The sequence below is a fragment of the Salvelinus namaycush genome, chromosome 18 (genome assembly GCF_016432855.1).
Source record: "Salvelinus namaycush isolate Seneca chromosome 18, SaNama_1.0, whole genome shotgun sequence".
NCBI lineage: Eukaryota > Metazoa > Chordata > Actinopteri > Salmoniformes > Salmonidae > Salvelinus > Salvelinus namaycush.
Window position 1 is genome coordinate 28,136,710 of NC_052324.1, and position 26,122 is coordinate 28,162,831.

General features: G+C 44.8%; 1 protein-coding gene across 2 annotated transcripts in view; it reads left to right on the plus strand.

Moving 5' to 3' along the window:
- LOC120063310 (THO complex subunit 5 homolog) overlaps positions 1-26,122 on the plus strand; it is a 36,849-nt gene that overhangs the window by 5,758 nt on the left and 4,969 nt on the right. For both annotated transcript variants that reach the window (XM_039013614.1, XM_039013615.1), the window contains 17 exons: positions 134-277; positions 7,607-7,720; positions 7,806-7,903; positions 8,029-8,175; positions 8,265-8,379; positions 8,454-8,586; positions 8,710-8,787; positions 8,948-8,994; positions 10,078-10,177; positions 14,436-14,544; positions 14,667-14,768; positions 14,891-14,987; positions 15,125-15,236; positions 16,721-16,824; positions 17,052-17,139; positions 17,276-17,391; positions 17,531-17,721. In XM_039013614.1, coding sequence (XP_038869542.1) covers positions 134-277; positions 7,607-7,720; positions 7,806-7,903; positions 8,029-8,175; positions 8,265-8,379; positions 8,454-8,586; positions 8,710-8,787; positions 8,948-8,994; positions 10,078-10,177; positions 14,436-14,544; positions 14,667-14,768; positions 14,891-14,987; positions 15,125-15,236; positions 16,721-16,824; positions 17,052-17,139; positions 17,276-17,391; positions 17,531-17,721 — 1,895 coding nt within the window. The remainder of the gene's footprint in view (positions 1-133; positions 278-7,606; positions 7,721-7,805; positions 7,904-8,028; positions 8,176-8,264; positions 8,380-8,453; positions 8,587-8,709; positions 8,788-8,947; positions 8,995-10,077; positions 10,178-14,435; positions 14,545-14,666; positions 14,769-14,890; positions 14,988-15,124; positions 15,237-16,720; positions 16,825-17,051; positions 17,140-17,275; positions 17,392-17,530; positions 17,722-26,122) is intronic.

Here is a 26,122-nt window from a genome sequence, read left to right on the forward strand (position 1 = left end):
GAGCACTGGAGAGGAGAGGGGTGGACAGCAGGTACAGTGGAGGAAGGGAGGGGGGTAGGGGTCAAGGTGGGAACTGTAGAGAGGAGGGAGCATTACCGAAATGGACTACTTTGGTGTGTGTGTGTGTATTCAGGATGTACGCGTGTATAGTGAGGAGGTGGAGCTGGATGGCAGGGACCCAGAGGAGGACTACCAGCAATATAAACTAACATGTGAAGCTCTGGCCCAACTGATGAACAATATCCAGGAGCTGAAAGCCAACGGCGCCAAGGATGGGGTAAGAAACATACACACACCAGGGTTTTTGTTAGCCATCGGCTTTTGGCCGATAAAATGTCATAAAAGCCAATAAAAAAAAATGTAGCCGGCCACATTGTCTGGAGCTACCTATCATCAGTGGTGGGCCGTCAGGGCCAGCAAGGCCTTCTCTGCTGGCCTAAACATCATCAGAATATAATTTTTTTTTAAATATATTTTCCCACAAATATGTATTAAATTATTCCCCAGAGTAAGAGTTATACTCTTCATTTCATAGCTTTCCTCTTGGTTGCACTGCTTCCAGCCCCAGGTTGAGATTTGGAGGGCTGGTCTTTATGTTAGATCTTTTATTCAATCATATTCAGCCATCATTTGTTGCCAGGGGTCTAAAATCTGCCCTCAGGCCTTCAGAATCAACAGTGCGGGCGCTTGTAGCTTAAAGTGAATGGAAATGAAAATTTAGTGTCAACCAATCAGCTTTAGAGTTGGCTATTGTACGCCTGCTGGCTGGCTCCAGTGTTACACAGGAGCCAGCTAGCAGGCGTAGTGCGTGCACGTCTTTTGATTGGATTACCAATATTGAGAGGCAGGTCCTATGGGCAGGTCTATGCAGAACCTCAGAACTAGGAAACTGAATTTGATAAACGAATTAATTTGCGTACTACTAAGCTGTTTTTTCAACCCACAATGGCGGAAGGAGGAGAAGATATCGATTTGGTCGAGGATATAATTATAACGCCATTCTCAAGACGAACTTTTCAAGAAAAGTTAGACATTGTAAGGAGAGGTCGCCCGACGCCGACGCTACAAAGCCTGTCACAGGCGGGAAAGGGGTTCGTTCGCCACTTTCAAAGTTCCAACTACGAGCGCTATCAATGGCTCACAGGCTCCGAGAAGCACTGCAAACTGTACTGCTGGGAATGCCTATTATTTGCAAGTGATCGATTTGGTGTTTGGAGCCACACTGGCTTTGCAAACTTGAGTTGTCTAACCAAGGCAGCAACGAGACACCAAAGTACGGCTGGGCACTTACAAGCAATGGTGCTTTTGAAAACTTTTGGGGACACCCGAGTGGATCTACAGCTCAACGAACAAGCGCGCAGGGCAACGGAGCTGCACAATGAAAAGGTGGAGAAAAATAGGGAAATATTGAAAAGACTCATTGATTGTGTCATGTTTTTGGGTAAACACTGTTTACCCAAAAATGTCAATTTTTGTCAATTTCAAGGTGACGCAACGCCTGGTTATACTGCGTTTCTGTCTAAATGTATAGTGTCTAGAGCCATGGCATCATAATGATGGTAATAAGAGGTGGATTAATTCGGGTGGGACTGTGTAGGACCTCACTGAAGGCCCAGGCCCACGGCACGCCACTGCCTATCATACCCCCGGATCTTGCGCTTAAGCACCATTCTCCCACTCCTTGGCGTTGCCAACTGCCTTACGTGCGTGCACCTGCTGCTGAGGAAAGACAGAGAGGAGCCTTGGCCTACGCTACTGTTGATTGCGAAGAGGGAGGCCTTTTTCATTGATGTAAAGCGAAAGTTAGAGAGTATGCCTATGTTGAATAGCGTAGAAGGGGCATGTCCTCGTTAGTGGGGCCAAATGTAGGCTACTGTGCAACTCTATTCCGGTAGGAACTTTCATTTATAAAAACATTTGTATTGATAATAATTAGTTTTAGCATTATTATTGTATGTCGTTGTTGTCGTAGGCCTATTTATTAATATAAACCAGTTCTTTAAATATGCAAAATGTGTTAAGTTTAAGATGGGTGTTAAGTAGGCTTGTTGTAAAATAGATACAGTGGCTTGTGAAAGTATTCACCCCCCTTGGCATTTTTCCTATTTTGTTGCCTTACAACATGGAATTAAAATTGATTTTTGGGGGGGGGGGTTTGTATCATTTGATTTACACAACATGCCTACCACTTTGAAGATGCTAAATATGTTTTTCTTGTGAAACAAACAAGAAATAAGACAAAAAAACAGAACTTGAGCGTGCATAACTATTCACCCCCCCAAAGTCAATACTTAGTAGAGCCACCTTTTGCAGTAATTACAGCTGCAAGTCTCTTGGGGTATGTCTCTATAAGCTTGGCACATCTAGCCACTGGGATTTTTGCCCATTCATCAAGGCAAAACCGCTCCAGCTGCTTCAAGTTGGATGGGTTCTGCTGGTGTACAGCAATATTTAAGTCATACCACAGATTCTCAATTGGATTGAGGTCTGGGCTTTGACAAGGCCATTCCAAGACCTTTAAATGTTTCCCCTTAAACCACTCAAGTGTTGCTTTAACAGTATACTTAGGGTCATTGTCCTGCTGGAAGGTGAACCTCCGTCCTAGTCTCAAATCTCTGGAAGACTGAAACAGATTTCCCTCAAGAATTTCCCTGTATTTAGCTCCATCCATCATTCCTTCAATTCTGACCAGTTTCCCAGTCCCTGCCGATTTAAAAAAATAATAAAATAAAAACATCCCCACAGCATGATGCTGCCACCACCATGCTTAACTGTGGGGATGGTGTTCTCGGGTTGATGAGAGGTGTTGTGTTTGCGCCAGACTTAGCGTTTTCCTTGATGACCAAAAAGCTAAATTTTAGTCTCATCTGACCAGAGTACCTTCTTCCATATGGTTGGGGAGTCTCCCACATGCCTTTTGGCAAACACCAAACATGTTTGCTTATTTTTTTTCTTTAAGCAATGGCTTTTTTCTGGCCACTCTTCTGTAAAGCCCGGCTCTGTGGAGTGTACAGCTTAAAGTGGTCCTATTGACAGATACTCCAATCTCCGCTGTGGAGCTTTGCAGCTCCTTCAGGGTTATTTTTGGTCTCTTAGTTGCCTCTCTGATTAATGCCCTCCTTGCCTGGTCTGTGCGTTTTGGTGGATGGCCCTCTCTTGGCAGGTTTGTTATGGTGCCAAATTCTTTCCATTTTTTAATAATGGATTTAATGGTGCTCCGTGGGATGTTCAAAGTTTCGGATATTATTTTATAACCCAACCCTGATCTGTACTTCACAACTTTGTCCCTGACCTGTTTGGAGAGCTCCTGTTTGGAGTGCCCCTTGCTTAGTGGTGTTGCAGACTCTCGGGCCTTTCAGAACAGGTTTATGAACTCAGCAAAAAAAGAAACATCCCTTTTTCAGGACCCTGTCTTTCAAAGATAATTTGTAAAAATCCAAATAAATTCACAGATCTTCATTGTAAAGGGTTTAAACACTGTTTCCCATGCTTGTTCAATGAACCATAAAAAACTTATGAACATGCACCTGTGGAACGGTCGTTAAGACACTAACAGCTTATAGACGGTAGGCAATTAAGGTCACAGTTATGAACTTAGGACACTAAAGAGGCCTTTCTACTGACTCTGAAAAACACCAAAAGAAAGATGTCTAGGGTCCCTGCTCATCTGCATGAATGTGCCTTAGGCAAGCTGCAAGGAGGCATGAGGGCTGCAGATGTGGCTAGGGCAATAAATTGCAATGTCTGTACTGTGAGACGCCTAAGACAGTGCTACAGGGAGACAGGACGGACAGCTGATCGTCCCCGTAGTGGCAGACCATGTGTAACAACACCTGCACAGGATTGGTACATCCGAACATCACACCTGCGGGACAGGTACAGGATGGCAACAACAACTGCCCGAGTTACACGAGGAACGCACAATCCCTCCATCAGTGCTCAGACTGTCCGCAATAGGCTGAGAGAGGCTGGACTGAGGGCTTGTAGGCCTGTTGTAAGGCAGGTCCTCACCAGACATCACCGGCAACAATGTTGCCTATGGGCACAAACCCACCGTCGCTGGACCAGACAGGACTGGCAAAAAGTACTCTTCACTGACGAGTCGCGGTTTTGTCTCACCAGGGGGGATGGTCGGATTCGCGTTTATCGTCGAAGGAATGAGCGTTACACCGAGGCCTGTACTCTGGAGCGGGATCGATTTGGAGGTGGAGGGTCCGTCATGGTCTGGGGCGTCATCGGACTGAGCTTGTTGTCATTGCAGGCAATCTCAACGCTGTGCGTTACAGGGAAGACATCCTCCTCCCTCATGTGGTACCCTTCCTGCAGGCTCATCTTGACATGACCCTCCAGCATGACAATTCCACCTGCCATACTGCTCGTTCTGTGTGTGATTTCCTACAAGACAGGAATGTCAGTGTTCTGCCATGGCCAGTGAAGAGCCCGGATCGCAATCCTTTTGAGCACATCTGGGACCTGTTAGATCAGAGGGTAAGGGCAAGAGCCATTCCCCCAGAAGTGTCTTGGAACTTGCAGGTGCCTTGGTGGAAGAGTGGGGTGACATCTCACAGCAAGGACTGGCAAATCTGGTGCAGTCCATGAGGAGGAGATACACTGCAGTACTTAATGAGGCTGGTGGCCACACCAGATACTGACTTAAACTTTTGGTTTTGACCCCCCCTTTGTTCAGGGACATATTATTCCATTTATGTTAGTCACATGTCTGTGAAACTTGTTCAGTTTATGTCTGTTGTTGAATCTTGTTATGTTCATACAAATATTTACACATGTTAAGTTTGCTGAAAATAAATGCAGTTGACAGTGAGAGGACGTTTCTTTTTTTGCTGAGTTCATATACTGAGATCATGTGACACTTAGATTACACACAGGTGGACTTTATTTAACTAATTATGTGACTTCTTACATGAAATCCAAATAACAATCTATTTAAATTACAGGTTGGAATGCAACACAATAGGAAAAACGCAAAGGGGGATGAATACTTTTGCAAGGCACTGTATCATTAGCTTGTTGCTCTCATTTATTGGGTACGGTAGGCACTAGTCTTTCTTGATAATTGCTGCAATATAGCCTGTTCAAAACTTTGAAGGTTTAAACTAGTTCGCAAGTGTTTTATTTTCCTTCTGTTGATCCATTTTCTTTGGCCAAATTAACTCTGTTGTGTTTACCACAATATAATATCCTGCTTGTATTTTCCATATAAACAATGACTTCATTTTGATATTACCCTAATAATGTTTAGAAACTTTTTTGAAGGTTTGGTGTGGCTATTAGCCTATTATCCTGTAGGCCGATGATATGAAGGCAGTGTACATTGGCGCTCCGACTGACTCCAACATAGAGCTGGGACGATAAACCTAAAATTATCGAGACCGATCACTTTAATCGCAGACATTTTGCAGATATTGTTCGTTACGATAAGTAGACTATACTAGAGAGATTGGAAGATTGAAATTGAGTTGGCTAATATGCGTGTTTGTTAATGTGAAAATGAATGGCTACAACCATCAAACTAGTAGTACTAGTTTAAAGCAGAGTTTCCCAAACTCTGGCCTGATGCCATATGGATTTTTGTCCATATTGCCCAGCTCTACTCCGACAGTTAAACTTGAGGTGAGGAAGAATGTTTTAGGCCTACCAGAGTAACTCCTATCATTTACAATATAATGCTTTAAGAATGAACCTCCTTCTGTACGGTTATATCTGTTAAGCAGACCGAAGCACCGCCTCAATGCGTTATATGGTGAATGCTGCAGAAGAAGCAAACTCCTTCATGTGACTCTTTCGTCCGCGCGCACAGACATGGCTGGCTGTTTAAACCTGTCTGAAAACAGCCTATACTATATCTTTGCCTATAAAAAATCTGAGTTGCATGCAATTGAACAAGTCACAGGAAGCATGCGCTCCTTTCGTTGCCTTCCTTGTAGAAAGAATAAAACAGGTTTGGGCGGATTATTTGAAACATTTACTAGCCTAATCCGTAAACCTACTAATACATTTATGAATAAATTAAAAACATGCACAAATGTTTTGAAGAAACCATTTTTTTATTTTTTTACCTGGTAATAATTCATTTTCTTCAATTGGCCATAGAATCTAATTATCAATAGTAAAACTAGGCCTATGATATTTCATTAATGTAGACTCAGACAGAATATGTTGGATAGGAATTGCCTTTAGCAAGGCATTGCGGCTGGTTCTGGCCGATCCCCTCGAACTTGTCAGCAGCACGCCGAATTGCTCCATCAATTGGAGGAGTTTTAGGCTACTAGTGATTGGCACCAATATGTGAAGTCTGACTTTAGCATATTACCAGTTGCATTTTTTCAATATGAAAATAGTGAATGCGACTGACCTGCACACGTAGGAAAGTATCCAGATGACTGTGTGCTGATTGACCAGAAGGCTAGGTGTGAATGTTCTGAAAGATGAATTCCCTAAATTGATGTTGGTCATCTGCTAAGAGAGAATGCAAGGATGTTTGGAAAGGGATTAGTTTTTTTATTTCATTCAATTGAGTAGTTTTTATTCTGGTTGTGAGGACTAAACTGATATATCGCACTTGTCTGCCAAATGTGTAGGTGTCCACATAATATTTCAATTGAGTAAGTGTGATCATAATAGTTATTTTAGCGATCCACAGTAGCCGTCCTTGCTAATGAAAAGCCCATCCCACTGACGTGAGCTGCTGAACAGCGCACTTGCACTAATTTATGGATGAGAAAGTGAACTTGCCTTCTCCAAAACATTTTAAATGTAGGCCATTCATATGAAATATGTGCGCTGTTTTAAGCATAATTTTATTCTAATCAGTTCTTGTTTTTTGGCTCTAACTGCGAACAGCACCTGTCAAACTCAGTAATGTCTCTGAAAACACAGGGATGTTGGATTTTTGCAAAAAACAGTACGTTATTCTGTCAGGAATTATCTCCCGCCATGTAAAAATTGAAATGGCAGGGCCTCCAGAGTGGTCACAGCGGTCTAAGGCACTGTATCGCAGTGCTAGAGGCGTCACCACAGACCCGGGTTCGATCCCAGACTGTGTCGCAGCCAGCCGCGACCGGGAGGCCCATGAAACGGCGCACAATTGGCCCAGCGTCGTTCGGGTTCGATAAGGGTTTGGTCAGTCAAACTTGTTTCATTATTTATTACAACATTTATACTGGATATGTGTGCCAATAAAGTTCAACATTCACATTTTGCATCTATTTCTGTCAAGTCTACGCATACAATTTGATGCAATCATTAGATAAATCAAACTTATGCAATGCAACACAATGCTCAAGGCAAACGCAGCGTTCCATTGGAAATGAATGTACTTCTGGTGTACCAAAACGCAATGATGCTGTCTGTCTCATTGAGGCATTACTTGACAAAAAGTAGAACTGCGTGGGTGGACCGTCTAATGGGTTACGCACCCAATGCATATGGATGACCGGTAAATTTCTCAAATGTCCGATAAATGTAAATCTTCCCAGTTGCTTGTCTGGCGACAAATTTTCCTGATGGGAAACCTTGACACAGACGCTACTCAGTGTTAAAAGAGAGTTGTTGCTCTAACCCCCATGTTGTCTGCCCTTCCCTCCAGTGTGCTGAGGTAGAGCAGAAGAGGATGCAGAGCTGTATCCACTTTATGAGTCTGAAGAAACTCAACCGCCTGGCTCACATGAGACTGAAGAGGGGGAGAGACCAGACACATGAGGTACACACACATATATATATATATATATCCTCTATACACACACACGGCAAAATAAGTTATTGACTCCTCACCTCTCTCCCTGCAGGGCAAGCAGAGAGTAGATGTGTTGCACCTGCAGCTCCAGAACCTGCTCTATGAGGTCATGCACCTGCAGAAGGAGATCAGCAAGTGTCTGGAGTTCAAGTCAGTACCACTGAGAGAGGGGGTTCTATTTCGCATTTGTCCAGGAATGAGAAGCTTAGAGTTTTGAGGCACAATGTCGAACGTTAATAGTATATTTTCAAAGTTGATGTTGTATGTGTGTCCAGGTCAAAGCATGAGGAGATAGATCTTGTGAGTGTAGATGAGTTCTACCAGGAGGCCCCCCCTGAGGTATCCCGCACCCCCCTCACCAAGGACGACACCCACCAACTCACGCTGGCCAGGCTGGACTGGGAACTGGAGCAGAGGAAGAGGTGCCACACACACTGAGAAACCTTTCTTGCTCTGTAGGTTAGCTGAGCAGTACATGAGCTCTCACTTGTGTGTGTGTGTGTGTGTGTAGGCTGGCTGAGCAGTACAAGGAGTCTCTGTCCAGTAAGGAGAAGATCCAGAAAGGCATTGAGGTGAAGAAGGAACACCTGAGTTCTCTACAGCCTGGACTCAACGCTATCATGCAGGTAACATACACTCTTTGTAACTCACACTCATGTGACCTTCCAGGCCTGAAGCCTAAACCTGTCCCCTTCCCCAGGCATCCCTCCCAGTCCAGGAGTATCTCTCCATGCCGTTTGAACAGACCCAGAGACAGACAGAGATTGCCCGCCACCTTCCCCCCTCTCTCTATGTCCTACTGGTACAGGCCAGTGCTTACGGACAGGCCTGCGGTGAGTGTTGTGTGTGTTCACTTAAATTTGTGAACGCGACTGTGTGCCAGACATTTTTTAAATTGTCACATTATCCATTTTGATGAGGACATGCAGTTTTTATGCGTTTTGTGTGTGTTTCAGATAAGAGCCTGAGTGTGTCCATCAGTGGAGACGTGGACGAGGCCAAAGCTCTGTCTAAACCTCCAGAGGACTCCCAGGGTAAGACTGCAGCACACCTGCCTGGCTGCATGTTAATGACCCTATATTATGTGTGCGTGTGAGTGTTCGACAGGGCAGTGATTAAACAGAGAAACGTGTGTGTGTGTATTTTGACTGTGTGTATCTAAGTGTGTGTCATTTGATTGTCTCTCCTCTCTAGATGATGATTCTGGTGATTCTGATGCAGAGGAGGAGCAGGAGAAAACGGTGAGTGTGAGAGTGTCCCACACCATGCTGCCACTAGAGGCCCCTGTAATACCACACACACACACACACACACACACACACACGTGTCAGGGTCAACGAGTTCACCTCTCCTATACCCAACCCAACCCTCCTACCTACACACATTTTAAATTGCCTATTGTTATTATTTATTTATTGATTGATTGATATTTCTGCTGAAAGCAACGGTCTGTGGTTGCCTGGTCACATTACTGCTGCTCTGCCACACCTCAGCTGCAACTCCTTTTCACCCCTCCTCCCTCCCTTCCCGCCAGCTAGTCCTTCTCTTTCCCTGTGAAATATGATCTGATTGTCTCTATTGAATACTCCTCCTATCATCTTAATGACAGATGATCACTTATAGATTGCTTCCCAAGTGGCACCCTATTCCCTATATCAAGGGTTCCCAAACTTTTTCACTCAGGCCCCCCTTCCAGCATTGATGAACATCCTGTGACGTCTATTTCTATGGAAACAAGCACTGTTCATGACACATTGTTTACACCCCTCATGTTAGCGGAAATTTAAAAAAATCTTGCAATTCTAAACATTTTGCCATGTCTAATGTGTATTCTTGTGACATTTGAGTGACTCCAACATTACCACAAAAAACCTAGCTAAAAAACATTATCTGACATGGGCTAGTTGATCTGGACATTTCTGACTAGTTATAAATGGTTCTTTAAGGTATGCAACTGATGATGAACTACCCAATTTCAAAATTGCAACTTGTGCATTCTACTATTACAACTTTCATAAGTAAGTTGAAAGCCAGACTCTAAACCCTGAAAGCCAGAGTTCCCCCAAAAATGTAAGTATGTGTGTGTGTGTGTGTGTGTGTGTGTGTGTGTGTATACGCATGTACGTACGTATATATGTGTATGTATCCATGCCCCAATTAATTGAGGCTGTTCTGAGGGCAAAGGGGGAGGGGTACAACTCCATTTTAGGAAGGTGTTCCTAATGTTTGGTTAACTCGGTATAGACATCAGTACATCTGATTAATGAGCAGTAGAACATGACAGCGTGATTAAATAGTAATGGTAATTCTCTGTGTGTGTGCAGAAGAGGAGGAGACCTACTACAGGTGGACAGCTGGATGATAAGAGACGTGAGATGCTGAAGAGACACCCTCTCTCCCTCTGCCTAGACCTCAAATGCAAAGGTACACACACACCCACACTTTCTATTCCAGTAGTTTCTGTGTGTCAGCCTCTCACAGATAGTGCTGTTTTTCTATCTCTGTGAAAGACTGCAGTACTCTGTCACTGCTCCTCAGTGACACACACACTGTTCCTGTGTGACAGGCAGCAGGACGCTGTCACTGGTTCTTAGTCTCTCTGGGACAGTAAAGGGGAGATGACATCATTCAGAGCTACAGTTGAAGTCGGAAGTTTACATACACCTTAGCCAAATGCATTTAAACTCAGTTTTTCACAATTCCCAACATTTTAATCCTAGTAAAAATGACCTGTCTAAGGTCAGTTAGGATCACCACTTTATTTTAAGAATGTGAAATGTCAGAATAATAGTAGAGAGAATGATTTATTTCAGCATTTATTTCTTTCATCACATTCCCAGTGGGTCAGAAGTTTACATACAGTCAATTAGTATTTGGTAGCATTGCCTTTAAATTGTTTAACTTGGGTCAAAAGTTTCAGGTATCCATCCACATGCTTCCCACAATAAGTTTGGTGAATTTTGGCCCATTCCTCCTGACAGAGCTGGTGTAACTGAGTCAGGTTTGTAGGCCTCCTCTATCGCACACGCTTTTTCAGTTCTGCCCACAAATTTTCTATGGGATTGAGGTCAAGGCTTTGTGATGGCCACTCCAATACCTTGACTTTGTTGTCCTTAAGCCATTTTGCCACAACTTTGGAAGTATGCTTGGGGTCATTGTCCATTTGGAAGACCCATTTGCGACCAAGCTTTAACTTCCTGACTGATGTCTTGAGATGTTGCTCCCTCTTTTTCCTCCAAACATAACGATGGTCATTATGGCCAAACAGTTCTATTTTTGTTTCATCAGACCAGAGGACATTTCTACAAAAAGTTTGATCTTTGTCCCCATGTGCAGTTGCAAACCGTAGTCTGGCTTTTTTTATGGCGGTTTTGGAGCAGTGGCTTCTTCCTTGCTGAGCGGCCTTTCAGGTTATGTCGATATAGGACTCGTTTTACTGTGGATATAGATACTTTTGTACCTGTTTCCTCCAGCATCTTCACAAGGTCCTTTGCTGTTGTTCTGTGGTTGATTTGCACTTTTCGCACAAAAGTACATTCATCTCTAGGAGACAGAACGTGTCTCCTTCCTGAGCGGTATGACGGCTATGTGGTCCCATGGTGTTTATACTTGCGTACTATAGTTTGTATAGATGAACATGGTACCTTCAGGCGTTTGGAAATTGCTCCCAATGATGAACCAGACTTGTGGAGGTCTACATTTGTTTTCTAAGGTCTTGGCTGATTTATTTTGATTTTCCCATGATGTCAAGCAAAGAGGCACTGTGTTTGAAGGTAGGCCTTGAAATACATCCACAGGTACACCTCCAATTGACTCAAATGATGTCAATTAGCCTATCAGAAGCTTCTAAAGCCATGACATAATTTTCTGGAATTTTCCAAGCTGTTTAAAGGCACAGTCAACTTAGTGTATGTAAACTTCTGACCCACTGGAATTATGATACAGTGAATTATAAGTGAAATAAGCTTTCTAAACAATTGTTGGAAAAATTACTTGTGTCATGCACAAAGTAGATGTCCTAACCGACTTGCCAAAACTATAGTTTATTTACAAGACATTTGTGGAGTGGTTGAAAAACAAGTTTTAATGACTAAGTGTATGTAAACTTCCGACTTCAAATGTATATGACTGTTAGAAATGGATATTAATGGTGGTGATAAGGATTTTGTGGTGCAGTGTATATGGTGATGGTTAAGTGCATAGATTGAACAAGAATCGTTAATTTAGTGTAATCAACAATAACATCACTACTAAGGTTACGCAATGTCGCCTCGCCTCTCCTGGCTCTGCAGTCAGACAGAACCCAATGGCACCCTGAGAGACGGACACACAGACACACACTCACTCTCTCACAAATATACACACACACACATACGCAGCTTTTACTGCTGCAAACCGCCAAAAGCTGCTTCATGGTTTAGAGCAGTGGTTCCCAACCTTTTTCGGTTACTGTACCACCAACTGAAGCCTATTGTCTCATGAGTCTTCTCAAATACCCCCTGTGGATAGGCCCAATACCCCCCATGGGTCCTAGTACTCCTGGTTGGGAACCACTGGTTTAGAGGACAACAGAGAGCGTGAGAGGAGGCTGATGTAAATGTGCTTAAAATAAGGTGTGAGTACTGCAGCGCTACAGTGCTGCCAGCTCCACACACACATACACACACACTCTCCTCCTGCCTGCAGCGCAACATTGCTGCCAGCTCCACACACATACCAGCCGCTCCTCCCTGCCTGCTTGCCAGTGGATAGAGTTACGCCTGCAATGCAGAACATCCCCCTCCCCTCTCACCTCATCCCTCCTCCTCTTTACCATCTCTCCCTCCCCTCCTCCTCTTCTCCATTCCCCATTTCCTCTCTTCCTCCCCTCCTTCCCCTGTCAGCAAGATAATGCCTCACTTCATCGTATATAGTACCTGTGGACTCTGTTTTTGGCTGCTATTAAGCCAGCGCTCTTTTATTTTCAAACCTAGCCCCAGGATTGGTTATTTACCTGTCGTATATGAGCTCACTTGCACTGAACTGGGAGGGGTGGCAATATCTGAGGTGTGTCCTTGAAAACATGCGCCGAAGTGCCAATTTCATTATGCGCTGGTAGGGCTATTTAAGACCAACCGAAAGCTGGTCTTAGCGCTAACACTGTTGGTTATGGCATGGATTTTAACATTGGTTATGGCATGGATTTTAACATTGGTTATGGCATGGATTTTAACAATGGAAGTGCAGCCTATCTAGCTGTGAAGCACAGTGCCCATATACACATGGTACAAGAGATGTGCTTTTTGTGCCCATAAACCTCGTATTTAGAAACATAAACTCGTGTTTCTCCCCCCCCCCCTCTCAATGAAGGCTGTTTTTTCCCTGTCCAATTCATTCACCAAGTAGTCAAGAGTGTTGATGATGAGTTTGACTCATGAGTCCGCTTTGAAATTAGTCTTAATCACCAAAGTTTGGCAGCAGCAAAACAGTGAGCGGACATCCCTTTTTTATCTATGTAGGCGATTGTACATTATTTTAGCCAGCTCATGTTATTATTTTGGATGTGCTTAAAATACCCTCCATGTAGGCTATATGCCCATCATGGAACGAGAGATGAGATAATCCAGTGACACTTATATTCAGAAACTTGCAAGCCCTTAGGCTACCCTTACGCTACTATAATGAAAGCTAGTTCAACAGCTATGTGTCTGCTGTCTTCCTTATCCTGGCCATTCATTAGCCTATCCATAAAGGGTTTCTAAATGATCTACTCATGAAGCTTTTGCCGTCATGCTTTTGCATTATTCACAATTCACATAGGCCTACCTGCCGTGCATCCTCCATTCTACTTTTATCTATCCCCATTTCCAAAGAGAGCCTCTTGTCCGGTTACCAAAGATGCGCTCCTACAAACATATTCAAATGTTAATTCCTATAATGCCATATCCACGGTAGACCTTGCTTATTGAGAATGTGCCTCACATACAATTTACAGGAGCCTATAGTATTTTTTTATTTAAGGAGAAGTGCGATGCGTAAAGGCCTATAATTGTTGAAGCCAATTACAACAACGCAGACTGTCAACACTCAAAGCATATTGAGCAAACACTAGATGTTACTCTTACTCGTTACTGTAACCTATGCTTTTTGATAAACTGTGGTATCAATCCACAATGGACCAGGATGAGAATATTCCGCGCTCCCCGCAGAATTGGAGTTGATGACAATGCAAAGACTGTCAGTAACCTACAGAACTTGAGACATACGCATGCAGTATTAAGCCATGGAACGCCTTGTTTGGCCAGTGAGTGGCCAAGCCTTTGTCACACCTTCTGCCTTCTCCCCATTAAATACAGTTGAGGAATTTGAAGCCTTTACAGCCTGAATGGACAATCTCCCTGTTTGCTAAATAGCATATTATGTATATATTATGAATAGATCGCATCATACCCAGGTACAAACCAGTCCACGGGGGATACAAGTCTATTGCTGGCTGCATACAATGCTTTTGAACGCTAAGATTGCCATCTCAATATTGCCATCTGCCGGCCTTTGGGCTGTCTTGTGGCAGATGCAGTTTCCCATCCACGATACATGCACACACACACAATGTCTCATCTCCCTGTTTGCTAAATAGCATATTATGTATATATTATGAATATATCGCTTCATACCCAGTGAACCGCTGTCCCTCTGTCTCTAGATGGCAGTGTGCTGCATCTGTTGTTCTACTACCTGATGAACCTGAACATCATGACTGTCAAGGCCAAAGTCTCCACCGCCACAGATCTCACTGGAGCTATCAGCGCCGGGTGCGTGTGTGTGCTTGCGTGTGTGTGTGGAGTTTGGGGAGTGCGTGTGTGTGCTTGCGTGTGTGTGTGGAGTTTGGGGAGTGCGTGTGTGTCTGTCTTGTAATGATTCTATTTTCTGGCAGGGAGCTGTTAAACTCTGACACGCTGCTCAACTGCCTGTATGCCAACGACCAGGGGCGCAAAACGCCCAACCCCTCTAACCGCTACCAGTTTGATAAAGTGGGGTAAGGATGCTGTCCTAATGCCCAACACCTATATACACAGTGTGTACAGTTGCTTCAGTATCAATACAGATATTGTTTAATTGTAGGATCAGTATTAATTTATATATTTTGTGTTCTTGTAGGATCAGTTCATTTGGAGACTACGTGGCAGAACTGGGTCATCCCTACCTGTGGGTGCAGAGTCTGGGAGGACTGAAGTTCCCCAGTGACGCCCCAGAGGTGTGTGTGTGGCCCTCCCATTGCATTTAGTAAAGTGTCTGCTGCTATGGTGTGCTTCTTTCTGTGTGTGTGTGTGTGTGTGTGTGTGTGTGTGTGTGTGTGTGTGTGTGTGTTAAGCCTACCGTGTGTGTTTTCAGGGTTTGCGTGCAGGCAGTTCTCTGAGTGCCAGTCACATGGAAAGCACCATGAAGCTGCTGAGAGGACGAGTCCAGTCACGCCTGGCCCTGCACAAACAGTTCTCCTCACTAGGTATACACACGCCTGGCCCTGCACAAACAGTTCTCCTCACTAGGTATACACACGCCTGGCCCTGCACAAACAGTCCTCCTCACTAGGTATACACACGCCTGGCCCTGCACAAACAGTTCTCCTCACTAGGTATACACACGCCTGGCCCTGCACAAACAGTCCTCCTCACGAGGTATACACACGCCTGGCCCTGCACAAACAGTTCTCCTCACTAGGTATACACACGCCTGGCCCTGCACAAACAGTTCTCCTCACTAGGTATACACACGCCTGGCCCTGCACAAACAGTCCTCCTCACTAGGTATACACACGCCTGGCCCTGCACAAACAGTCCTCCTCACTAGGTATACACACGCCTGGCCCTGCACAAACAGTCCTCCTCACTAGGTATACACACGCCTGGCCCTGCACAAACAGTCCTCCTCACTAGGTATACACACGCCTGGCCCTGCACAAACAGTCCTCCTCACTAGGTATACACACGCCTGGCCCTGCACAAACAGTCCTCCTCACTAGGTATACACACGCCTGGCCCTGCACAAACAGTCCTCCTCACTAGGTATACACACGCCTGGCCCTGCACAAACAGTCCTCCTCACGAGGTATACACACGCCTGGCCCTGCACAAACAGTTCTCCTCACTAGGTATACACACGCCTGGCCCTGCACAAACAGTCCTCCTCACTAGGTATACACACGCCTGGCCCTGCACAAACAGTCCTCCTCACTAGGTATACACACGCCTGGCCCTGCACAAACAGTCCTCCTCACTAGGTATACACACGCCTGGCCCTGCACAAACAGTCCTCCTCACTAGGTATACACACGCCTGGCCCTGCACAAACAGTCCTCCTCACTAGGTATACACACGCCTGGCCCTGCACAAACAGTCCTCCTCACGAGATATACACACGCCTGGCCCTGCACAAACAGTTCTCCTCACTAGGTATACACACGCCTGGCCCTGCACAAACAGTTCTCCTCACTAGGTATACACACGCCTGGCCCTGCACAAACAGTCCTCCTCACTAGGTATACACACGCCTGGCCCTGCACAAACAGTCCTCCTCACTAGGTATACACACGCCTGGCCCTGCACAAACAGTTCTCCTCACTAGGTATACACACGCCTGGCCCTGCACAAACAGTTCTCCTCACTAGGTATACACACGCCTGGCCCTGCACAAACAGCCCTCCTCACTAGGTATACACACGCCTGGCCCTGCACAAACAGTTCTCCTCACTAGGTATACACACGCCTGGTCCTGCACAAACAGTCCTCCTCACTAGGTATACACACGCCTGGCCCTGCACAAACAGTCCTCCTCACTAGGTATACACACGCCTGGCCCTGCACAAACAGTTCTCCTCACTAGGTATACACACGCCTGGCCCTGCACAAACAGTCCTCCTCACATTTCTCATCACTGGGTACAGACAATAAAATACATGTTTAAGGTATTGTATGCGTGTGTGTTTTTCAGAGCACAGTATTGTTCCAGTGTCCAGTGAGTGCCAGCACCTGTTTCCTGCTAAGGTTCTCTCCCGCCTGGCTCGCTGGACTACCATCACACACCAGGAGTACACGGTACGAACACACAAAACACTTCCTCACATTTTGTTTGCTGTCAACACAACCGAGGAGTACACAGGAAGTACACAACTTTGACTACAACTCAACCTCACACTCAATATAACAATTTCTGACTCTCATTGTTGCTTCTGTGTAGATGGTGTGGCTATAAAAGGCATTGTGGTTTAATTAAATTAACCATATAGTTTACTATTCTTTGTGTGTTCTCTCTCGCTTTATAGAATCAGGTGTTCACGCAGCATGTGTCAGAAGCAGGTCTGGCTCGGGAGACTGACCTGTTCTTCATGGCCGTGTTGGAGAGAGGAACAGGTAAATACCAGGGGTTAAAGTGATGATTCACTACGTAATATATTAAGACATTCCTGAAGAATTGGAGGCCTGTCTGCTTTGTTTGGACAAATTCTTTAGAAAAGTCAGGGAAATAAATGATCTCTTTCCCTTCCAGCTCGTCTTCAGGCTGCGGTGGTGTTGAACCCCTGTTACCCAGTCATTTCTCCTCTCTTTGCTGTCTCACTCAGCTGGAAGGGGGAGCGCAGTGGACGTACTGACGACAACCTTCGAGTGAGTATACACACCCATCACACGCTGTGAATACGAGACCCTATCACAGGAGAGGGCAAATCTATATGCTGTTATGCCCTTTGATGTTAGTGGTTAGACACTCACCGGCTGTGATTGACACGTCTAACCCCTCCCCCAGGCCATGGAGAGTGAGGTGAACGTTTTCAAATCAGAGCTCCAGGGGCCCCGCCCAGGCCACCAGCTGCTGACCAATCAGGTAGCTCGTCTGGGTGTCTGTCTGGATGTGTACCTGGAGACTGACGGACAGGACGACAGCGTGGAGGGACCACGGGAGTTCCCCAGAGAGAAGATGTGTCTACGCACTGTCAGGTACACGCACACACGTACACACACGGAGTTGGCGCCGATCGACATGGCCGTCCTGTTTCTGGCTCCTAAGCAACTTTGCAGTATACAGTGAGGGGGGAAAAGTATTTGATCCCCTGCTGATATTGTACGTTTGCCCACTGACAAAGAAATGATCAGTCTATAATTTTAATGGTAGGTTTATTTGAACAGTGAGAGACAGAATAACAACAAAAAAATCCAGAAAAACGCATGTCAAAAATGTTATAAAATGATTTGCATTTTAATGAAGGAAATAAGTATTTGACCCCTCTCAATCAGAAAGATTTCTGGCTCCCAGGTGTCTTTTATACAGGTAACGAGCTGAGATTAGGAGCACACTCTTAAAGGGAGTGCTCCTAATCTCAGTTTGTTACCTGTATAAAAGATACCTGTCCACAGAAGCAATCAATCAATCAGATTCCAAACTCTCCACCATGGCCAAGACCAAAGAGCTCTCCAAGGATGTCAGGGACAAGATTGTAGACCTACACAAGGCTGGAATGGGCTACAAGACCATCGCCAAGCAGCTTGGTGAGAAGGTGACAACAGTTGGTGCGATTATTCGCAAATGGAAGAAACACAAAAGAACTGTCAATCTCCCTCGGCCTGGGGCTCCATGCAAGATCTCACCTCTTGGAGTTGCAATGATCATGAGAACGGTGAGGAATCAGCCCAGAACTACATGGGAGGATCTTGTCAATGATCTCAAGGCAGCTGGGACCATAGTCACCAAGAAAACAATTGCTAACACACTACGCCGTGAAGGACTGAAATCCTGCAGCGCCCGCAAGGTCCCCTGCTCAAGAAAGCACATATACATGCCCGTCTGAAGTTTGGCAATGAACATCTGAATGATTCAGAGGACAACTGGGTGAAAGTGTTGTGGTCAGATGAGACCAAAATGGAGCTCTTTGGCATCAACTCAACTCGCCGTGTTTGGAGGAGGAGGAATGCTGCCTATGACCCCAAGAACACCATCCCCACCGTCAAACATGGAGGTGGAAACATTATGCTTTGGGGGTGTTTGTCTGCTAAGGGGACAGAACAACTTCACCACATCAAAGGGACGATGGACGGGGCCATGTACCGTCAAATCTTGGGTGAGAACCTCCTTCCCTCAGCCAGGGCATTGAAAATGGGTGGATGGGTATTCCAGCATGACAATGACCCAAAGCACACGGCCAAGGCAACAAAGGAGTGGCTCAAGAAGAAGCACATTAAGGTCCTGGAGTGGCCTAGCCAGTCTCCAGACCTTAATCCCATAGAAAATCTGTGGAGGGACCTGAAGGTTCGAGTTGCCAAACGTCAGCCTCAACCTTAATGACTTGGAGAAGATCTGCATAGAGGAGTGTGACAAAATCACTCCTGAAATGTGTGCAAACCTGGTGGCCAACTACAAGAAACGTCTGACCTCTGTGATTGCCAACAAGGGTTTTGCCACCAAGTACTAAGTCATGTTTTGCAGAGGGGTCAAATACTTATTTCCCTCATTAAAATGCAAATCAATTTATAACATTTTTGACATGCGTTTTTCTGGATTCTTTTGTTGTTATTCTCTCTCACTGTTCAAATAAACCTACCATTAAAATTATAGACTGATCATTTTCCCTCACTCTATATTTTTGTTGTTGTTCTCACATCATTAGCCCAGAATGTTTTTTGCATTATTACATACAGCCAGAAATACATTTTGGAAATCAGAGCGGCAGTAACTCGCCAGCGTTTCGACCAGAAATACGACTTTCCTGAATTGGATCCTTTGTTGGTACCCCCCAAAGCAATTTAACTTATCCCAGTGGCTGCTCCAAGACGCCGCCAGTGGCGAAGAGGTATTTGGAGTGGAGGCGTGCACACCATCCACCGCTTCTGAGTATATTACTCGCTAATGTTCAGTCCCTGGACAATAAAGTAGACAAGCTCAGGGTGAGAATCTCCTTCCAGAGAGACTTCAAGGACTGTAACATACTCTGTTTCACGGAATCATGGCTCTCTCCGGATATACTGTCCCCTTCCATACAGCCAGCTGGGTTCTCAGTACATCGCGCAGATAGGAATAAAGAACTCAGGGAAGAAGAAAAGTGGAGGTGTATGCTTCATGATTACCTACTCATGGCGAGATTGTGGTAATGTACAGGAACTCAAGTCCTTTTTTTCACCCAACCTAGAATACCTCACAATCAAATGTTGATCGCATTACCTCCTAAGATAATTGTCTTCGGTCATCGTCACAGCCATGTATATTCCCCCTCAAGCTGATACCACAACGGCTCTCAAGGAACTACGCTGGACTTTGTGCAAACTGGAAACCGCATATCCTGAGGCCACATTGATTGTAGCTGGGAACTTTAATAAAGCAAATCTGAGGAAAGCGCTACCAAAGTTTCACCGACATATACTCGCGCTTCAAAAACTCTGAAACATTGTTACTATTCCTTCCAGGATGGCTACAAGGCCCTCCCCAGCCCTCCCTTCGGCAAATCAGATCACGACTCCATTCTCTGGATTCTGGATTCGCCCTTCCTATAGGCAGAAACTCAAACAAGAAGTACCTGTGCCACGGTCTATTCAACGCTGGTCTGACCAATTGGAATTCATGCTTCAAGATTGTTTTGATCACCAGGACTGGGATATGCTCTAGGTTGCCTCTGAGAATAACATTGACGTATACGCTGACACATGGTGACTGAGTTCATCATGAAGTATATAGGGGATGTTGTTCTCAGAGGCAACCTAGAGCATATCCCATTCCTGGTGATCAAAACAATCTTGATGTATGTTGCAGGGGCTCTAGACAATCTGAGATTATAAAGGGAAAACCAGCCACGTCGTGGACACTGACGTCTTGCTCCCGAACCAGCTAAACAACACCTTCGCCCGCTTTGAGGATAACACAGTGCTGCCGGCAAGGGCCACTCTCGAGGACTGGGAGCTCTCATTCTTCGTGGCCGACGTGAGTTAACCCTTGCAAGGCTACCGGCCCAGGCAGCATCCCTAGCCGTGTCCTCAGAGCATGTGCAGACCAGCTGGCTCGAGTGTTTACGGACATATTCAATCTCTCCCTATTCCAGTCTGCTGTCCCCACTTGCTTCAAGATGTCCACCATTGTTCCTGTACTCAAGAAAGTGAAGTTAACTGAGCTAAATGACCATTGCCCTGTAGCACTCACTTCTGTCATCATGAAGTGCTTTGAGAGGTTAGATAAGGATCATATCACCTCCACCTTATCTGACACCCTAAACCCACCTCAATTTGCATACCGCCCCAACAGATCCACAGATGATGCCGTCTCTATTGCACTCCACACTGCCCTTTCCCACCTGGACAAAAGGAACACCTATGTGAGAATGCTATTCATAGACGACAGCTCAACGTTCAACACCATAGTGCCCTCAAAGCTCATCAATAAGCTAAGCACCCTGGGACTTAACACCTCCCTCTGCAACTAGATCCTGGACTTCCTGACAGGCCGCCCCCAGGTGGTAAGGGTAGGTAACAACACATCTGCCACGCTGATCCTCAACACAGGGGCCCCTCAGGGGTGCGTGATCAGCCCCCTCCTGTACTCCCTGTTCACTCATGACTGCACGGCCAGGCACGACTCCAACACCATCATTATTTGCCGATGACACAACAGTGGTAGGCCTGATCACCGACAACAACGAGAGCCTACATGGAGGAGGTCAGAGACCTGGCCGTGTGGTGCCAGGACAAAAACCTCTCCCTCAATGTGATCAAGACAAATGAGATGATTGTGGACTACAGGAAAAAGAGGACAGAGCACGCCCCCATTCTCATTGACGGGGCTGCAGTGGAGCAGTATGTTTGTCGTCTATGCATAGTCACTTTAATTAATTAACTCTACCTACATGTACATACTACCTCAACTAACCGGTGCCCCCGCACATTGACTCTGTACCGGCACCCCCCTGTATATATTATTTTTTACTGCTCCTCTTTAATTACTTGTTACTTTTATCTCTTATCTGTATTTTTTGAAACTGTACTGCCGGTTAGGGGCTCGTAAGTAAGCATTTCACTGTAAGGTCTACTACACCTGTTGTATTCGGCGCATGTGACTAATACAATTTTATTTGATCAATCGACACACAATACCCCATAATGACAAAGCGCGATTTTTTTTATTTTTTATTTTTTTATTTTACAATGTAAATAAGGTTTCAGACCCTATGCTATGAGACTCGAATTTAAGCTCGGGTGCATCCTGTTTCCGTTGATCATCCTTGAGATGTTTCTACAACTTGATTGGAGGCCACCTGTTAAATTAATTGGACATGATTTGGTAAAGCACACACCCGTCTATATAAGGTCACACAGTTGACAGTGCATGTCAGAGCAAAAACCAAGCCATGAGGTCGATGGAATTGTCCGTAGAGCTCCGAGACAGGATTGTGTCGGCACAGATCTGGGGAAGGGTACAAAAAAATGTCTGCAGCATTGAAGGTCCCCAAGAACACAGTGGTCTCCATCATTCTTAAAATGGAAGAAGTTTGGAACCACCAAGACTCTTCCTAGAGCTGGCCACCCGGCATAACTGAGCAATCGGGGAAAAGGGCCTTGGTCACTAAGGTGACCAAGAACCTGATGGTCACTCTGTCAGAGCTCTGGAGTTCCTTCCTCTGTGGAATTGGGAGAAACTTCCAGAAGGACAACCATCTCTGCAGCACTCCACCAATCAGCCCTTTATGGTAGAGTGGCCAGACGGAAGCCACTCCTCAGTAAAAGGAACATGACAGCCCGCTTGGAGTTTGCCAAAAGGCACCTAAAGGACAAAATGATCTGGTCTGGTGAAACCAAGATTGAACTCTTTGGCTTGAATGCCATGTGTCACTTCTGGAGTAAACCTGGCACCATCCCTACAGTGAAGCGTGGTGGCAGCATCATGCTGTGGGGATTTTTTTCAGCGGCAGGGACTGGGAGACTAGTCAGGATCGAAGGAAATATGAACAGAGCAAAGTACAGAGAGATCCTTGATGAAAACCTGCTCCAGACCGCTCAGGACAGACTGGGGTGAAGGTTCACCTTCCAACAGGACAACGACCCTAAGCTCACAGCCAAGACAATGCAGGAGTGGCTTCGTGACAAGTCTCTGAATGTCCTTGAGTGGCCCAGCCAGAGCCCGGACTTGAACCCAGTCAAACATATCAGGAGAAACTAGAAAATAGCAGTGCAGCGACATTCGCCATCCAACCGGACAGAGGATCTGCAGAGATGAATTTGAGAAACTGCCCAAATATAGGTGTGCCAAGCTTGTAGCGTCATACCCAAGAAGACTCGGGCTGTAATCGCTGCCAAAGGTGCTTCAACAAATTACTGAGTAAAGGGTCTGAATACTTATGTAAATGTGACATTTCAGTCGTTTTTTTTTTTTTAACAGTATTTTTATTGGAATTTCACAATTTTCACCCATATTAAAGAGATACAACAACAGAGACCAGGCAAAAAAAACAACAAAGAAAAACAGCACCCGCCTACACATACCTGCGCATACATTTATATATACACATATACATATACATACACACACATACGCACACCATCCTCCTCCCCCCGCTTCTCCCACCCTATCCCCATCATTGCGTCTCTCAATACACACATTTTAAACAAACTTACAAACAGAAATTAAACAAAAAAAGCTCGGTTTAAACTAAGAAGTTAGATTCCACACATGGAACATAGTGTAATTCTGAATACATAGATCACCACCATTCTAAGAGAATCCTTGCAGCATAATAGCTGATACCTCAGGTTCTAGGTAATTTAGATAGGGTTCCCACACTTTGTAGAACTGATCTGTTTTAGAATGCAATGTACATGTCAGATATTCCAGAGGCACCCATTCAAAAAGTATCTTATGCCAATCTTTAATAGAAGGAACCTTATCACTAATCCACCGTAAAAGGATGTTTTTCCTTGCAGCAAAGGTAAGGATGTTGTAAAGCCTCCTCTTACTCACAGAAGTAACATGCCTACTAGGGAGACCTAACAGTAACGAAACTGGGTCCAATTCTAGATCAACCCCTAGGATCTTTTCAATTTCTTGCAGAACACCAGACCAGTATCGTTGTATTTTGGTACATGACCATAAACAATGTGTTAGGGTGCCTGTATCAGTTTTGCATTTAAGACACTGAGGAGAAGAGGAAGAGGGGCTAAAGGCATGTCTGCGATTTGGGGATATATGCAATCTGTGTATTATTCTTAATTGGATTGCTTTAGTACGATTACATATAGATATTGTTTTTGCATATCTCCAAATGTCCTCCCACATCTCTTCGTCAATAGTCACAGACAATTCTTTCTCCCACACTTGTTTCACCCTCTGTGTGTCGACAGCAGGAAAGGACCTTAAAGCATCATAAAACAGACTTACAGACATTTTCCTTTGTGGAAAAAAAAGCATTCTCTCAATGACAGACATATCAGGGTTACCAATTAAGGTGGTGCTCTTCACAATATAATGTCTTACTTGTAGGAAGCGGAAAAAGTCCTGCTTTGGGAGTCGATATTTCTCCACCATCTGCTCAAATGACAATAGAATCTTATCAGCAAATAAGTCATTTAGTCTGCGTATGCCCTTATTAAGCCAAAAGTTAAAGCCAGCATCCAGCAATCCTGGACCAAAATCTGGGTTGTTAAGAATTGGGGTAAGAGCAGAGGTTAGTTTGGACCTTCCCAGGAAGCGCTGAACTGACCTCCAAACCTTGAGTGTGTTAAGTGTAATAGGATTATTGCAGTGATCTTCTACAGACTTGAAACTTCTGAAAAATAAAAGATCCTGTAAGGGGTATTTTGAAAGAGAAGTCTCAATGTCTAACCAAATAGAGGAGTCATCGTTTGTGATCCAATCAGAAATATAACATAGGTGGGCACACCACTGATAGAACCTGATATTGGCAGATCCAAGCCCCCCATAGAACTTGGCAGCTGCAATATTGCCATCTTAAGCCTTGGCTTGCGTTTACTCCATATGAAGGAACTTAGCCATCCATTTACATCCTTTATTATCTTATTGGAGAGTAATACTGGGATCATTTGGATTGGGTAAAGTAGTCTAGGTAAAATGTTCATTTTCAAGAGGGATATTCTACCCAACCAAGAAATCGGGAGAGAGTTCCAGCGCTCCAGATCCTGTCTTATTGTATCAAACAAGGGAACAAAATTGGCTTTGTACATTTGCTGGAATTTAGGAGTTACAAATATACCCAGATACGTAAAGCCTGAGGGAGACCATTTAAAAGGGAAGGGGGGAGAAGTATTAGGTACAGAGTGAAGGCTACCAAGTGGCATAGCCTCTGATTTAGTTAAGTTAATCTTGTAGCCTGAGAATTCGCTGAATAATTGAATAATATTAATAAGAGATGTAGTTGAGGTCTCGGGATTAGAGATGAATATCAGGACATCATCAGCATACAAGCTTATTTTATGGTGAACATCACCAATGAGCAGCCCCTGTATAGCAGGCGTTACCCTGATGGCCTCGGCCAGTGGTTCCATAGCGAGTGCAAATAGGAGGGGGGACAAAGGGCAGCCCTGTCTGGTACCTCTGTATATAGAGAAGCTATTTGACCTTAGCCCATTAGTAAGGACAGCAGCCTGAGGATCATCATATAAAACTTTCACCCATTTTATAAAGTTGTCCCCTAGACCAAATTTATTTAGAGCAAAGAGTAGGTAAGACCACTCCACACGATCAAATGCTTTCTCAGCATCTAGGGAGAGCACAAGACCATCCCTAGCACTTTGTCGGTAGGCTTGAATTACATTAAGAAGCCGCCTGACATTGTTGCACGACTTACGGCCCTTAATAAAGCCAGTTTGGTCTCCTTTCACAATTAGTGGCAGTGAGTCCTCTAATCTTGTGGCTAGAATTTTAGAAAGTAATTTTCTATCCACATTCAGAAGGGAAATTGGCCTGTACGAGGAACAAGACTCTGGACATTTTCCCTTTTTAAGAATAAGTGATATGTTGGCTTCCCTCAGCGTTTGAGGGAGCTGGTCATTTGAAAATGAGTGGTTAAACATATCACGCAATGGCTCAAGGATCAGGCCATGAAACTCTTTATAGAATTCACTACCAAACCCGTCTGGTCCTGGAGCCTTACCGTTTTGCAGATTCTTAATTGCGAACATTATCTCTTCCTCGGTGATAGGGGCATTAAGGAGAGACCTCTGTTCTTCGGAGATAGTAGGGAGCTCAATCTTAGAAAAGAAATTCTCCATTAATTTGGGTGCGTCATTTGGCAGTTCTGAGGCATAAAGATTTGCATAAAATTTCTTAAATGAGTCATTTATCAATTTATTTTCATATAAATGATTGCCATCCGAATCAGTAATAGTAGCAATTGACTGTGAGTCAGCTCTC